Source organism: Triturus cristatus, chromosome 3_1 (genome assembly GCF_964204655.1).
Source record: "Triturus cristatus chromosome 3_1, aTriCri1.1, whole genome shotgun sequence".
In the NCBI taxonomy this organism is placed as follows: domain Eukaryota; kingdom Metazoa; phylum Chordata; class Amphibia; order Caudata; family Salamandridae; genus Triturus; species Triturus cristatus.
The window spans coordinates 300,644,579-300,660,608 of record NC_140583.1 but is presented as its reverse complement, the minus strand read 5'-3'; the positions used below and the strand labels follow the sequence as shown (position 1 = coordinate 300,660,608).

General features: G+C 38.3%; 1 protein-coding gene across 4 annotated transcripts in view; it reads right to left on the bottom strand.

Annotated features, from left to right (window-relative positions):
• Nucleotides 1–16,030, bottom strand: part of GRAMD2A (GRAM domain containing 2A) — a 503,088-nt gene that overhangs the window by 24,493 nt on the left and 462,565 nt on the right. The window contains exon 11 of one of the 4 annotated variants that reach the window (XM_085643960.1): nt 14,394–14,575. The exons of the other annotated variants lie outside the window; for them this stretch is intronic. Within the exon in view, the coding sequence (XP_085500086.1) occupies nt 14,535–14,575 (41 nt within the window). The 3' untranslated portion in view covers nt 14,394–14,534. Of the gene's footprint in view, nt 1–14,393; nt 14,576–16,030 lie in introns of those variants that run through there. 4 annotated transcript variants of the gene reach the window in all.

The following is a 16,030-nucleotide window of genomic DNA, read 5'->3' as shown; positions in this document are numbered from 1 at the left end:
GCAATTTGCGATTCCTTAAATGCAATGCAAGAACCACTTTTAAATAGCAATTTTGCTATTTGGGGCCGCAAATTACCAAGCAATTAAACTGGTCGGTAATTTGCAAAAACTTTTAAAAATGCACTAAAGTGCATTTTTCAAAGTTTCATGTTGAGCACCCGCATGCACTTGGGGCATGTGTGTGCGCAACATGGGTGCACATCACAAGTTCAGGGGTGCAACAGGGTGTCCTTTTGACACCCTTGCACCCTTGAAATTGCATGCGCAATTTGCGGGTGCCTGTAGGCCCATAGGAATGAATGGGGAGCCATTCCTTAATTAGGACTCGCAAATTGCGAGTCGCAGTTAAGGATTGTTTAGGAATCGCTATTTTTAGAGTGATTCCTACATGCAGAGGCTTTTGTGAGTCCTTAATTGCGATTCCTTAATAATCGCAATTGAGGACTCGCAAAATCCTACCTTAATGTATGTGCCCCATAGTCTTTTCTTTTAACATGGTGTAGCGTCCTTCCTAGTCTGGGTACCCGCCAATGACTAAGCCACACGGAGCTCAATATTACACATCTATATGTCTGCGTGTAACGGCAAACTCAATACTCTAAACCGGTCTTTGCTGCATTCCACGATAACACTTACACCACAGTTCCACGGAGTCTATCAGGAGCCAAAAGGGATCCATCATTTCTACTTCGAAAAACACTACACATAGCAGGTCTTAAACATCTTGGGTATATAATGCTCTCGATTTTTCAATATTCAGTTTTGTTTTGGTGGCAGTTCAGTGGCCCTTTAGTACACCAAAGCCTGGAAATTTTCCAAACACCTGCTCTTAATAGTGCTATATTTTTGTCCAGAAAGTTGTAGACAATTGCAGAAATCCTCATTTTACTTGTGGATATTGTGAAAATACAGTGCTTGTCTGCGTGTAACGGCAAACTCAATACTCTAAACCGGTCTTTGCTGCATTCCACGATAACACTTACACCACAGTTCCACGGAGTCTATCAGGAGCCAAAAGGGATCCATCATTTCTACTTCGAAAAACACTACACATAGCAGGTCTTAAACATCTTGGGTATACAATGCTCTCGATTTTTCAATATTCAGTTTTGTTTTGGTGGCAGTTCAGTGGCCCTTTAGTACACCAAAGCCTGGAAATTTTCCAAACACCTGCTCTTAATAGTGCTATATTTTTGTCCAGAAAGTTGTAGACAATTGCAGAAATCCTCATTTTACTTGTGGATATTGTGAAAATACAGTGCTTTTTATTCTCCTTTTTCAAAACAGAGTGCTGCTTGTATTTTATTTCTACCTTGTAAGCTCCATTTAGCAGAGCCATTATTATATGTTGACCACTGTCACACTCGAATGCAGAGAAAAGAGGAGTACTTCTAACTCAATTGTATCTTCTTACTGAAACCCCAACCAACCCCCTCACAGGTTTCTTTAGTAATCTGATAGAAATATGCCTACATTGAAGATACTATCACTATATGCATTTAAAAAAAATCTAAATATTTCACTTCCATCACCAGAAAGGAGGAGGAGCAAAGAACGGATCCCTAGACTACATAGTCCAAATGCACTCGGTGTGAGGGCGATATATACTGCTCTCCAATGATTTCCTGGGATCTGACCTCCACCACAGTGTCCAATCTCTGTGTGTCCCTCCACGTCCACCCCTGAGGGAAAAGCTGCTCCCTCGCATTAATGGGCTACCAGGTGCTCACGTTTCCTCGGGCAGAGGGTGCCATTGAAGGCAGGTGGCAGAGTGATGCGATATGATTTTGAATAGAAACATTCATGAAATTACAGTTGTAGAAGCAAGTGTCGTCTGTTACCACAAAATTAGCAACAGCTACACACGTCCTCACCGCTGCATGGATTATCACTCAGGTTCTACATATTTTATGAAACTGCAATAATGTTGGCCCCTAAAATCATCTTAATGTTTTTTGAAAAACAAAAATGTCTTCCCAAAAACACCAGCTTTTCATTTTCAGTGAAATCTAATCTCCAAATACTAAGTCGTCGTTTTCATCAAGCACTTATGTGTTCTACAGGACCATAAAGAAAACATCTGCCTGCTATTTCCATTCATCGCAATCACATGCCATGGATTCCCATGTTATGCTAGCCTTAGCCACCAAATCTCACAAATGGCCACCTTTTGCCAGCCAATATGAGCCGACCTATGACAGTGCCATCATATGTCCTAAATGTCCATAATATGCCACGTGATAGCCTGTGCTCAGTTCTCCATAAAGACGAGTATTATCACCACATGGCATCGAGGCTTATTTGTGCCAAGAACACCAGAAGGTCTAGAATTCTGTTTCAAGTCTTTCTATGGCAAACGTTCTTTGCATTTTCACCTTTCTATTTTGCTTTTTTCTCCTTGCTTGTATCTTCATCTTTTTTTCCTGCTATCTTCCCATATTTTATTTCTTGTTTGTTTCCTTTTGTCTTTTCAATTTATTTTTCTGTCTCCTATTTATCACTTCCTATCTTTCATTCATTTCCCCTTCCTTTCCATCTCTTTCCTTCTTTTCATATTTCAGTCTGCGTCTGCCTTAACACGCTTTACTTTTCTTCCTTTCTTTCAGCTGTTCTTGCTTTCTTCATGCTTTTCACCTTTGCTCCTTTCTTCATTTCCTCTTAACTCTTTTCACCCTTTTATTCATTATTCCTTTCCTTCATCATTCACTTCTTACTTTTAGCTTTACTTCTTTCATCCATTTTTCATTTTGAATATTTCCATTTTATATCCTTTATTTCATCCTTCCTTTCATCCTACCTTTAACCTATTCTTTCATCAACTACGACAATCTTTCTTTTATCCTATCATTTCTTCATTTCTTTTGTATGTCCTTCTTTTTTGATAGCAGCATCTCCAAACAAAGGTTTGAAATGTGACACAGATCTGTAACAGGTGGTCCAGCTATGACCCCCGCGGCCACTCCTCGGTCTTCAAAACAGCTTTGGCCCTGTATAAACAGTAGGTTTGTGATGGGCAGTAGTGGCAGGTTTGAGGTTTGCTTATTTCAATAGCTAGGGGATCTTACCAGTTATTACCTCATCGGGAACGATTCTTTGTGCAAGAGATACATTGACCATGTCGAGGGCTGTGAGTGTTGCTCTGTGGACAAAGGTTTAGTAATGGTGATTGGGAGTATGTTGTGACTGTATGTAGTAGATTTGAATGTGGTAACGTTGTTATTAATTTCTGTTTGAAGAGGCAATCTTAAGGAGGTCCACGTCCGTACATTGCATAGTGGGATGGAAGAGATTGCAGTTTTGTGTTGTCGAGGTGGTATTAGATTTGGTCTTGTCTTCAATGATTGATGGCACTGCAATCTCCAGTTGAGTACAGTATCATGGCGGTCTGGGATGAAATTGAGTCAATGCCTCATAGTGCACATAATTACTTTGATGGCACTGAAGATGCTGTATAATGGTTTTCCCTACTGATTTCTTTGGTATTGGAGATAAGGCTTCTGTGTGATGAGCAGATTTCAGTCTTACAAGTAATTTGTTGTTCTTTCTTCCTCATAGCTAATTTGCTGTCAGTGAGCTCTTGGATGCACCATGATGTGGAGAGATTTATTTTCAGAGAGTTGAGATCTGCGTTGGGGTCAGTTGTGACTGCCAGGGTGATGAGTTCTGGCTTGAGTGCTTTCAATTGCTAGTCCAAGAAGAAGCTGTAGTGTGGTTGGAGGGTTTTAAATGACAGTGATGGGTTGCTGATGTAGGGTGACATGGTCTAACCAATCCAGTGTGATTTGGAAGGGTGCATGACTGTGAAGACCTGATTTACAACCTTGGTCTGGTTTTGTTCAAATGGTTGTTTGATACTCTTGCGGTCAAGAAGCTAGAATGACCCTTCTTTCAAAGTCATGCTGGAGGATTTAACTGGGAGATTGAAGTCGAAGAGAAATACATTGTTGATTTGGATGATGCATGAGATGCTGCTGTCAAAGTAGATTTTGCTGGGGTCAGGTCTGAAGATGAGGTGTTGAGCTTAAAGGCTCATAGAGCCTCCTGTGTACACAGAGCAGCGGTAATAGTAGTTGTTTCTTAGACAGGACATGGCCATGACAACATGTCGATGACCACAAAGTTGTGGAGATATGTATTGAAATAATGGATGTGGTGAGTTAGGGGTTATGGCCAGGCAAGACTTTCCAATTGTTGAGGCATGGTGCGAGGCGGTAGCTCTTTGCTGAGTTGGCAAAAGGAGTAAGGGAGGTGTGATGGATAGTCTCCAGCACATGAATGCAGATGCATGAAAACAGTTAAAGAGTGGGTAAAAGTAGACCTGGGTCACTCACACACTCTCTCCTGGAGGGTTCATAACAATCAATACACTAGGACTGCAATCATTTATTTCATTTTATGTTTAAGTTTCCGAAAGCAGCTAGTGTGTACATCAAGCACAGACAGATAAGAACTTACATGTCTAATTGCCACATATATGCCTTTAAATGATCAATGAAATATGCACAACTGGATTATGGGCTTCAACTGAATACTGACAAAAACGAGGTGCTGATGGTAGGCAATTAGGCCAATATTGGGACCAACAGCTGGTGGCCGGACAACATAGGGCAAGCGTCCATTCCATTGCCAACATTGAGGAACCTGGGAGTGATTTTCAACTCCAAACTCACTTGAGCTTCCTAGATCACCAAATGCACAGCGACTTGTTTCTGGCCACTAAGAACCATACAGAAATCCTTCCTCTCTTGCTGTCTAACTGCAGGAAAATATAGCTCAAGCTACTATCATGTCCCTCAAGTTAATTCTTTCTCTATGGAGCTACTAAATCATCTATTGGCCAGACTGCAAATGGTCCACAATATGGCAGCAAGACCAATTTTAGTACTTACTCTGACAGATTCAGTTGGCCAACATCTTACTAAATTGCATTGGCTGCCTGTCTAGAAACTTGTGATCTTCAAATGTCTCTACCTAGCATCATGCCTTCTGTATTTCACACACTATTTACGTACTTGAAAATGTAATATATTCCTTCTTGCTGTTTTAGACCTAAAACTGTGATGTCTTTTGAAATTCCAAAAATTCAAAGGACTAGATCCAGTCGTAAAGTCTTTTCTATCCACAATGGCAGATTCTTGAATCAATTACCATTTCAATTAAAAAAGGAGGTAAATAATTTCAAATTTGTAAAATAAAATCTTTAACTATTTTGCTCTTCGATGATTCTCACTTCAGATGCAATTGTCTATTTCCTCAGGTTCTTTGTAACAGTTTTCTCACCTTGGTGTTTATCCTTTTTCAGTGGTCTTTGTTTTTCTCTGAGTATTTCAACAGTGCCAGGATGACCTTTGAGGGCAATGCTTTATAAACCAGCTTTCATTCATTCATGTTGAAATCCAACATTAGGAGTTCTATCTATAAAGCACACAGACTGCAGCTGTTAGCTTGGCGAAAAGCTTGTAGGGAGTGATAGCATGTCTTAAATAGTAACTGATAGGTCTTGGCATAAAGCAAACTTTCCATGAAGAAACCAGAGTCCCAAGACATTTTTCTAATCAGATATAGTGGTATAGCCATCTAGCTGCCCCAATCCCATTTCACATATGTGTATAGCATGGTATTTTACTGTTCTGTTACGAAATATTAGCTACGGGCAAATTATTATGACAAGGCTTTGCTAAAGAAATAACAGAATAGTTTATGTTATTTCTTTAGTAAGCACTAGTCATATGATTTGCCCTTTTCCTTCTTTCTAAACCTTATTGTATTTATTTATCTATGTATTCATTATCTTTTATGTGTATTTCTGAAAATGCATGTTTCTGTTTCATTCTCATCTATTCAGAGTATAATCATGCTTTGGTTTAAATTGATAGCGCATCAACGATTCATATGGAATATATTTCTGCAGTGTGATTTATAGAAGGAAACACAATGCGTTCGAGTAAACATGCAAGTTAATTCACAAGTTTCTTTTTCACATCTTCTACACGTGTTGAGGCCCATTTTTCTCACAACAGTGTTGGAAATCACGATATATCAGGAAGAAACAGGAATATCCACATGACAGCCAACAAATAAATTAAGAAAATTACAAGTCTCAATAGGAATCTTGAATTCTGTCATAGCGTACTTGCCACATTATGCTTGAGTGAAGCCCTTGTACTATTTGATGGTACCAACCTTTTCAGGAAAAAATTGAACAAACATGTCTACAGCTATTTTACGTAGGCTTCAAGCAGACATGTTAAAGACAAAGAATCGTCAAATATCAGACAAGAGAAGCCTAGTAATTAGGGTTGTTGCTAGTACTTCATGGTAAACCTATGTAGTTCATAATAAGGAGCAGATGATCCCCATCCCCCATAGCTTACACATCACATTTGTACACATCTGCAGAGGAACGATTTACTTGATTGAGACCATTATCACGACTGCACAGTGGGCCATTTTGAAGGCGCATGCTTTCGGTACAGTGAAAACAGATTATCTCTATACCTACACTTGAGGTGGGTACTAAAACAAGCATCTCCAATTTGCATGCATTACATGTGCACATAGTGCACATAGTGCAATAGGACTCAAGACCAAATTTGAGTATGAGTCCACACTTGGAACGCAGGAACTTTTTCCAAAATCAACAGGCAATCATCCAATTCTACATATGTTACCCATATACAAGTATAACAGCATGTTCTTTATTGACAGATCAGCACAGCTTGCTGTTGGTACTAAACAAAAAGTTTCCATGGCATGTGCTGCAATGCAGGGTGACTTTCAAGATGTCAACATCAAGGCACTAGGTACTCACACAAAAACTTCAGGTGATTCTACTGCATAAATAATTGAGATTCATGCCCTCTTATTGCCACTAAAAGGCTTATTCATTGTCTCCCACACTCATTGTGACGGATTCAGCATTCTGTCTATAGTGATAAAATGCAGTCTTACCACACTGGTGCTTACATGGACTCCGATATTTTTTTTAAAAATTGATTAAAAGTAAGTATCTTTGGGGAAAGCTTGGTGCCTTGCAAGACAAGATACCCTTGGCCCAAGTACAACATACAACCACTCATAAATGTGATGCAATTTACGCTAAAGGGAACTGTGCTACTAATTTGGCTGCAAAGACAGCTGTATAGATGTTTAAGGTGGCTGCTGCCACTTGATCTCACATGAAGATCAATTCAGATATGGTGGCAATACAGGCACCACTGAAAGGGGGAATGCATCCTGATGAATTGAATTCCCTTTTACATAAGCAAGCAGTCTCACCAAAGATAATGTTTCTATGTTTTTTTTTATACCAGAGATAGGCACATACCTAATGAGAAAGTTAGGTGAGATTTATTTATGGCAGTTCATGAAGGGATAGCCTCTGCGGATATTTGCGTCAGTGCTACAATATCAATGTTAACAGTAATGATATTGGTGGAACGCGAAAATGTATGTCAACAAATGAAACATCTACTATTTAAAGGCCTACTACCTTTACTAGAATCTAAACCCTTTGCTGTTGTGTACCTTGACCATGTTGGTCCATTGCCAACTGTCAATCGGTGTAAATATATATTAATTGCAGTTGATTACAGATCTAGATTTCTGAGGGTTTGGCCACAAAAGATTGCCACTACTTGAATGGTACTAAATGAATTGCAGTGCCAACTGACAATGTGAGCAGTTTATATCTTGCATTTAGGCAATGGACCTGCACTTCCTGCTAAGACATTAATGGATGCGATGTCGAGTCTGGTAGTATCATTGGTGTTATTGCATCGATTCAATCCATAATCGAACCGAGTCATTGAGTGAGGCAACAAAACCCTTAAACAAACCCTGACTGCAAGTGCACTGCATTCAGGATTGACGTAAGACCATAACGAATACAGATCTCAGTGAGCACTTGTTAATTTGCCTAGATGAGTACTAAATGGTCGTAAACCATACGAAATGCTCTCTGGTGGGAGACTGAACAAATTATTGGATTAAAAATATCGTGTGACATGCATGTTGAGTCAAAAATATTAAGGCTACCAAAATATTATGTCACAGAATATCTAAGGTAAAAGTGTTTTTTTTAAAAATAAATAAATAAAATTCTATTTGTTTGATTAAGTAAAATCATTATAAGTCAAAAATACAAACAAGAGGGAAAATCACAGAATCATAAAAGTCATAAGCCCCATTAAATGCTAACTCAGATAAACACACCCAAAATGAATAATTTATTTATTAAAAAGCGGTTATACCAGTGCATAGATAAAGCGAAGCATACTCCATGTTGTAAGGGCTACGTAAATCCCTTCACATGAGACTCCAACAATCTAAATATAAAGTGCATTGTGCTATTATTATCTCTATTGAAACTAATTATGCAGTTAGCCAGCCAACGGAATAAATGCAAAGATTTTGTATATTCCATATAAAATTGAAATTTCTACTCACTTTGAGTCAATTTTGAAAACATTAAGGGCCTGACTAGTGTTTTGCGGTGTGGGCGCGGTCCGCCATGCTACCGCCTTGCTCCTATGCCAACAAACTTGACCACTCGCCAGATTAGGTGTTTTCTCCTGGTTTGGCGGGCAGTGCCATGCTAAGGTTCATATATGAGCCTTAGAACGGCATCGCTGTGCGACCGCCAAAGCAGGTTCCTGCACGGCATTGACTGGTGCATTCCATGCCTTGCAGGAACAGGAGTGCATAGAGGAACAGGGATGCACCCCATGCACAGGAGCAACATGGGGCCTGTAGGGTCCCCTTAGTTTCCTGACCACCACACTTTTCATGATGGCTTCAATGCCATGAAACTTATGGAGGTCTTGAAACTCAGAATATACTTGGCCGTGCCGCAGCAGCACTGCCAGCATAGTACTTCCGTGGACCGTCGAGCTACCGCCGACAGATAGTGGATCCCCGGCGTTTGCAGCAGTCCTATGGCATTCCGACCGCCATACTCACAATACGGCGGTCAGACCACCGATGCGGCGTTCTGCCACTGCGGGTATAAACTCCTAATCAGGATCTAGGTCTCAAGTGTGACAAGAGAGAGTGCGACAGAGAATAAAAGAAGCTGACTACGATACTTACAGAAACTTAAGCACACTAGGGATTGATTTAAGCAGATTCTCCTTAACTTATTTATTTTAAATCAGAATTTCATCTCAGCTCAAATATGATTTAAAGACATTAAGGGCCCCATTAGGATGGCGGGCGGATCGCCCTCGCCGGGTCGGCGGTAGTCGCCGCCGGCCCGGCGGGGGCGATCTGCCCGCCATCCGTGCAGCAAAGACCTCACGCCATATTACAATGGCTGGGGGGTCCGCGGCGGATGGAAAGACCATCCACCGCTTTTCTGCCTGGTCGCCAAGTCGACCAGGCGGAAAAGGGTTTAATATGGTGGCGGTGTCTGTTAGACACCGCCAGCCATATTACAATGTTGGCGGGAACATGCCTTTCCGTGGCGGCATTGCCGCCACGGAAAGGCATGCAGAATCTGCTTGTGGGGGCCCGTTGTGGGCCCCCAGGGACTCTGGGGGATGCACATGGGGGGTACCTATGGTACCCCCCTGCCTTTCAATGAACATCGTGGCAGGCACCGTGCGGTGCCTGTCACGTTGCGCATTGAAACGCACAACCTGCCGTTGTGCTCTCTGCACCGCCCGCCGCAATGTTGCAGATGCGCCCGCCAGTGTGGCGGGCGCATCCTAATTGGGAGTGCGGGACCGCCCACCGCCCACCATACTAATGGGGCCCTAAGCCTCCAGTGTGTAAAAAGAAAATAGTATGGAAAATAAAAAAGGCTATATTGACTATGACAACTATATTGAGTTGAGCTCATTGGGGACTAAACTGATCTAGTACGTCTCTGAAAAATGGAGTTTTTTTAAAGATAACCTGTAAGAATTTGGCAGAATTATGCAGTTTGGATATGTCTTTAGTGTTCAGGCAGTGGGTTACGGCTTCCTTGCAAGTGGTTAAATTGTTCCACAACATGATCTGGTTTATATACAGATTCCGTTCACCACTCACAGCAACACAGAAGGTGAGCGAAGCACTTCAGTTGGTAGCCTGCAACATAAATCAAAATACAAAGCTGAAGACCACGGTGCTCTGAACTCTGTAATTGCAAACAAATGGAATCACATTTGCACAATTAATTGGCTGGCCCAACTGTTTATGTTCACATATAAATAATATTGCACATTTAAGATTCTAGAATTGGTAATACAAACTTATCCTAGGTCTTCTTCCCGGCGTATTAATAATGTTTAAGCATACAGTGCCATTTAAAAAGACAGGTTTTTTGGATTCATAATCCATACATCGGCAATTTCTAGCGATTTAATTGCTTTGTTTCGACATGGATTAGAAGATGAGTTATCTCCACTATCCAAAAATGAGTTGATGATAGACTTCAAACTCCTCTGTTTTGCTCATTGGACCAAGTAGCTGTATTTTAAAAAGTCATCTTTACGGTCAAGATCTTGCTTCAGTAAGTTGAGCTGGGAAGCAGAAACAGTTTCAGATGTATGTCTTACATTGGATCTGGTCATGGGTCTAGTCAATCCTGCCTGGAAACCACTGGTGCCTATAAATCAATACTGTCAATAGTAACACTCTGGTCATGGTTAAAATGGGGGCCATGGTGGGCTAGGGAGTTTAGTTGGTTGTCTGCAGAAACCATAGGTGAAACTGGCTCCCTCACTCCTTAATTTTGCCAGGTGGAGTTTGGTTGACCCTTTCTCAGTTAACCAAGCTCCAAAGTAATTATAAGCAGCCGTATTACTAGGCTAGCAGGGCCCATGCACGAGTTCTTCAATAATTTGTTTGCGTACTTGCAAAAGACTATTACCTTGGATTTAATTTCATTGAGTAGAAGCTTGTTTTTCAAATGAAAATCTTGTCATTTTTTCGAGCACTTTTTGGAGGCCGTATGTATGATCCAGTAAAATAATGTCCTTGGCGTATTGTAAAAGTTGAATACGATGATTATGGATTCTAGGGGGGAATGATCTGGCAGTGCCCAGTGTCAGGCCAATATCAGCTGTGTAAAGATTAAAGAGGAAGGGTGCCAATTTTTGAGTTAAAGTATCTGAGTATAGGGAGATTAAAGCCTGAAGAAGATATGGCAGCATACTCCATGTCCACAATTTACTCCAGAGTGTGTACTTATCAATCCAGTCAAAAGCAGCTGAGTAATCAATACAACAGGCAAATAATGAAAAGCTCTTACTAGAGATCATTTTTTGTATATGATATAGTGTCTAAGAATATCGTTGCATTTAACATTGTTTACTTTTAATATGGTTGCACATTTTTTGTTTTTAATTAATTTAATTAATGTATATATTAATTAGTATATTAATTGTAACTGCTATTATTGTATGTATAATTGTTATACATTTTGTAAATGATAGTTTGTAATTTTGAATGTATATTATTTAATTTGTGATTTATAATGTAGTAGCGAGTTGTTGGGTCTGTAGAGGAAAGGGTGTGAAATTGATTGAACTGCAATTAATTTATTTTGAATACTTTTTTATTGTTAATTAAATATTTAATTGAGTATTAGTTATTTAAATTATTTAACTGTTTAATTGTTATTGTATAGGTTTAAGTGTAATTTGCTAATTATAATTGTTTCATTTAAGTTAGTAATTTATATTTTAGTAGTGGGTTTGGTTTGTAGAAGAACAGGGTGGGAAGCTAATTAAATTAGAAATATTTTAATTTACATGGTAATACATTGTTTGCCAATTAAATATCCAATCAATACTTTTTAAAGTATTTATTCAATTATTTTATTTATCTAAATCTAATTTGGAAATTATAATGCATATTTTAATATTTATAAGTTTATTAATTTATATTTCAGTAGTGGGCTGTTGTGTTTGTAGGGGAGTAGGGTGGGGAGTTATTGAAAATATGTGTTTACTATTAATATTCAATTTGAATTATTACTAAATAATTATGTATATTTTTATTATTAAAATTATGTGTTGTATTTGATGTATTTATTAATCTATTGCTACATGTTTTCATGTTTATATTTGTAATTTTCTTTTCATTTTCTTTGTTTAATGTAAGCAATGTTTACAATTAAATATTTTTTATTTGATATTTTGGGATGTTTGTGTTTTTTTTGTGGTGTTGTTAGGGAGAGAAGTAAATGTAATTTTGAATAATGTTTTTAAATTATTTATATTTCTTATTTTTTTATAATGTGTGCTTTTTTAATAAAAAATGGATTTAATTGTTTATTTCTATTAGATATTTCAATGTTCTCTATAAAATAATTATGAAATTGAATGGTATATGTAATTCTTATGAAGTTCAACACTTTTCCTACTGTTGCATACATTGAAGAGGTTAGATTTACTATTCCTAATCCAAAGTCCAACACTTTTCCTACTGTTGCTTAGAGTGGAGTGGTAATAGTAAATGTAATCCGTATAAACCTTAACACTTTATCTACTGTTGCTTACAGAGGAGTGGGAATAGTAATTCTAACCACTCCAATGTCCAAAGCCTTTCCTACTGTTGCATAAATTGGATTGTGGATAGTAAATCAAAGCCCTCTGAACTCCAACAGTTTCCCTTATTTTGGTTATAGTAGACTTATTTATGTTTAATTGTATTTGTTTTTGCTTAATATTTTCTTTTTTTAAATGTTTATATTTTTATAAACATGTTATATATATATATTATTTTACTTTTAATGTTTTCTACATACAATTTTCTTTGCATTCTTTTTTCTGTTAATATTATTTTTGTAATTTTGTTAACTTCGTAAAATATTGTTATTAAGTTTTGTAATTTATGTTTATATATTATTTCTACATCAGTGGAAAGTATTAAATAAAAATATTTTCAAATGCTTATTTTATTATTTAAGTTAGGTAACATATTTCTGTTGATTTTATATGTTAGATAATATATTTAAAAAGTGTTTATTGTTGTCATTTTTTGTAACTATACATATATATATATATATACACACAATATATATGTATGAATATATATACTAAACATATATGTGAATGTGCATACATTTATATGTATTATATATATATTTAAAAGATTACAACTATATAACATTATATTACTACTTAAAGTAAATTACTTTCAAGTCAATATTTTTTTCTTTTAAAAATATATACTTACCTGTTTCTTGTCGGTATTCTCTTCCACAATATTTTTGGCACTATATTTTGGTTGTTCCCATTATAAGTATATGAATAAACACATAATTATGGTAAACAATATTTTTGACACAATATTTGTGTCTCTCGATATTTTTACCCCAATATTCTGTCAGACAACCCTTTGCAGTATCTATGTATGTGCTTGATCTTGAGTTCCTGGAAGGGAAGAGTAAACAATTGATTCATCTGAGCAGATCTCATGTGTCCATCTATTGCTCATCTATTGCAGTACATCCAGGACGTCAGCGAAAACCCTGTAAACAAGAACAGCTGCACCTGACTCTGATGCTGAAGAAAAGGCTGCTGTAGATGGGTGGCTGCCAAAAGTGCTAGAACTAGTGCAGTGCAACTACATTTCTAACCGTCCTCTAAACCACCAGTGCCAGTTCCTTGGGGTACAAGGCACTTACATTATAATCCAGCCATCATTGCGTGGCTCAAAGAAAAACAGGAAAGTGTGACTCGATCACATAAAGAAATATCATGTCGACAATTCTGTCCAACAGTCCCCAGCCAATGCCAAGTTGCCTCCAGATTACTCAAGCAAGTTCTCTGCCTATCCTGGAGGTAATGTAAAAAGTGATAAGCCAATTTGAAATCATATGTCCTATTCCAGGGCCTTCTGAGTCTGTAGCTTTACTACTATTTTCAAGTACATATCCAGTTCTGGTGCAAGCAACATCTTCAACAACTGACCTGCTGCAACATCGAATATGGCTGGTACAATTGCAACAACTCCAGAACCACTACCATTAAATGAATTTACATCAAGTACAGATGCAGCGCCTTCACAATAAATTGCACTGTCAGGAGAAGAAACAATGGTTGTTTTTCTTCAATCTCTTCCACCGATATCTGAAATGAGTCAGCACTGCTGATAGATTCTTACCAGTCGCTGGATCTGTGACATGTATATTCCTCCACCATGGCTATGCATGTGGGTATTTACTACAACTTCATCAGTTCTTTTGTTGATTGCCACATGACTTATTGTTATGCATGGGTACTTTCTAGCTAAAAATTCCCGGCCAGCTTTTCTGGAACTTACAGCCACATTTTTTTCTTAAGAATTAAATGAGATTATCATTCTGTTAACATTACTCCATATACATTGCCTAAAGGTGTTCTTCGGGAAAGTATGCCATATCAAATTATAGGTCCTTCAAATCAAAGTAATTCAAATGCCAATTTTGTAATGCTTTTTATTGGATAAGATTATAACACTAGGTCCTTATACAAATTCATGGTATGTCAACACAGTTAAATAACTTTTGAATGATCCTGAGTCATATGCTTCATTGGCCAATGAAGATCCTTATCTGGATGTCAGGATATTCTTGTTTTCTTCATAATAGTCATCGTTGTATCTGTAGATAAACTGATCAGTGGTTAGGTAATATGGCAGGTGGGTGCCTTCAATTGGCAGGCTTAAGGCATTTTAAGAGTGTTTCAACTAAGTTAACAATTAAGGTAAATCTGATCCATTATCGTGTTATTATTTGGATGATCCTGAGAGATTGAAAAAAGTTTTAATCACCAGACACAAAGTAATTTATTATCCACAATTTCTCATATCATTGTGGAACAGGGTTATGCATATTGGCAAGACAATATTCAAGAACATTGTTTGTTTAGGGCAGAAAATTGGGGCAAATCAGACAATCTGAGACCTTGTTTCTTGCATGCCTATGTCCAAAAGAATTCATATTTTTGAATAAGACTTCAGCAAACTCTGTTTCAAGTGCAGACTTGAAGAGACATTTAATTACCAAAATTATTTTTTACAAATTTTCCAGATTGGAAAAGGAAAAGTAATATATCTAATTATTCAGAAAGGTACATTTAACATGACACCAAACTATTTAAATGGAATACTTTATGGCCACTGTATGATAATGTATGCATCAAAGATTCTTGTCTAGAACTATAGGCTCTTTAGCAGTTAGACCAGACATTAGGGGCCTGAATACGATGTGAGTCGGAGAGCCTCCGACCAGAGGCTGGAGGCTTTCCGACTCACATCATAGGTTTTACTTATGATCGCCACATTACAATACTGGCAGTCGAAAGTTAAACCAGCCGGTCATTCCGGCTAGATTCCGAAGGGCTCAAGGAGCCCGTCTGCCTTTGGAGGCCTCACCGTAGTCCCTAAAGATGGCGTTACCGCAGTCGGGATTATTATGTTGGTTTCAGACAGGCTTTTCAAGTCTTTCTGACATGGAAAGCCTGTCGGAAAGTGACTTTAGGGGCTCCTAGTAGGGCCCCCATTCCTCCATGGCCTCCGGTTGGAGGCCGAGGGGGAACCTATGGTGCCTGCCACGCGGTGCAGGGATTAACAAAATCTCTTATTTCTCTATGGGGGTATGCGACCGCACAATGTGCGGTCACATTGTAATAGCGGTGTCGGGACCGCTAACCGAAGGTCGGTCGGTCTTGAGACCGAAGCGGGTTCGGCCCGACATCGTAATCAGGCTCTTGGTATTCTACATATTCTCCTGTTGTGCTGTTACAGTTGAGTCTCAGTTATGTGACAAAGCAGAGGTTAAAAATAATTAATGACGTGGATTTGATGATTTTCTTTTAGATCCAAATCTCAATCTTTCCCAAGAAAAAAAGATTTAATGCTTCAAGAAATTACGACGGCAGAGAGGTATATAATTAATGGCAACACTAATAGTGCAGATTTCTTTGAGAATTACCGAGCCTCTACAGGCCACATTGACACCCATAGAGATACAGGATATCCTGGCTGAAACTAACATGCCAAGACTCTTGCAGGTGCAAAAACAACAGTTGATGGACAGAATGCAGAACAATGTCAT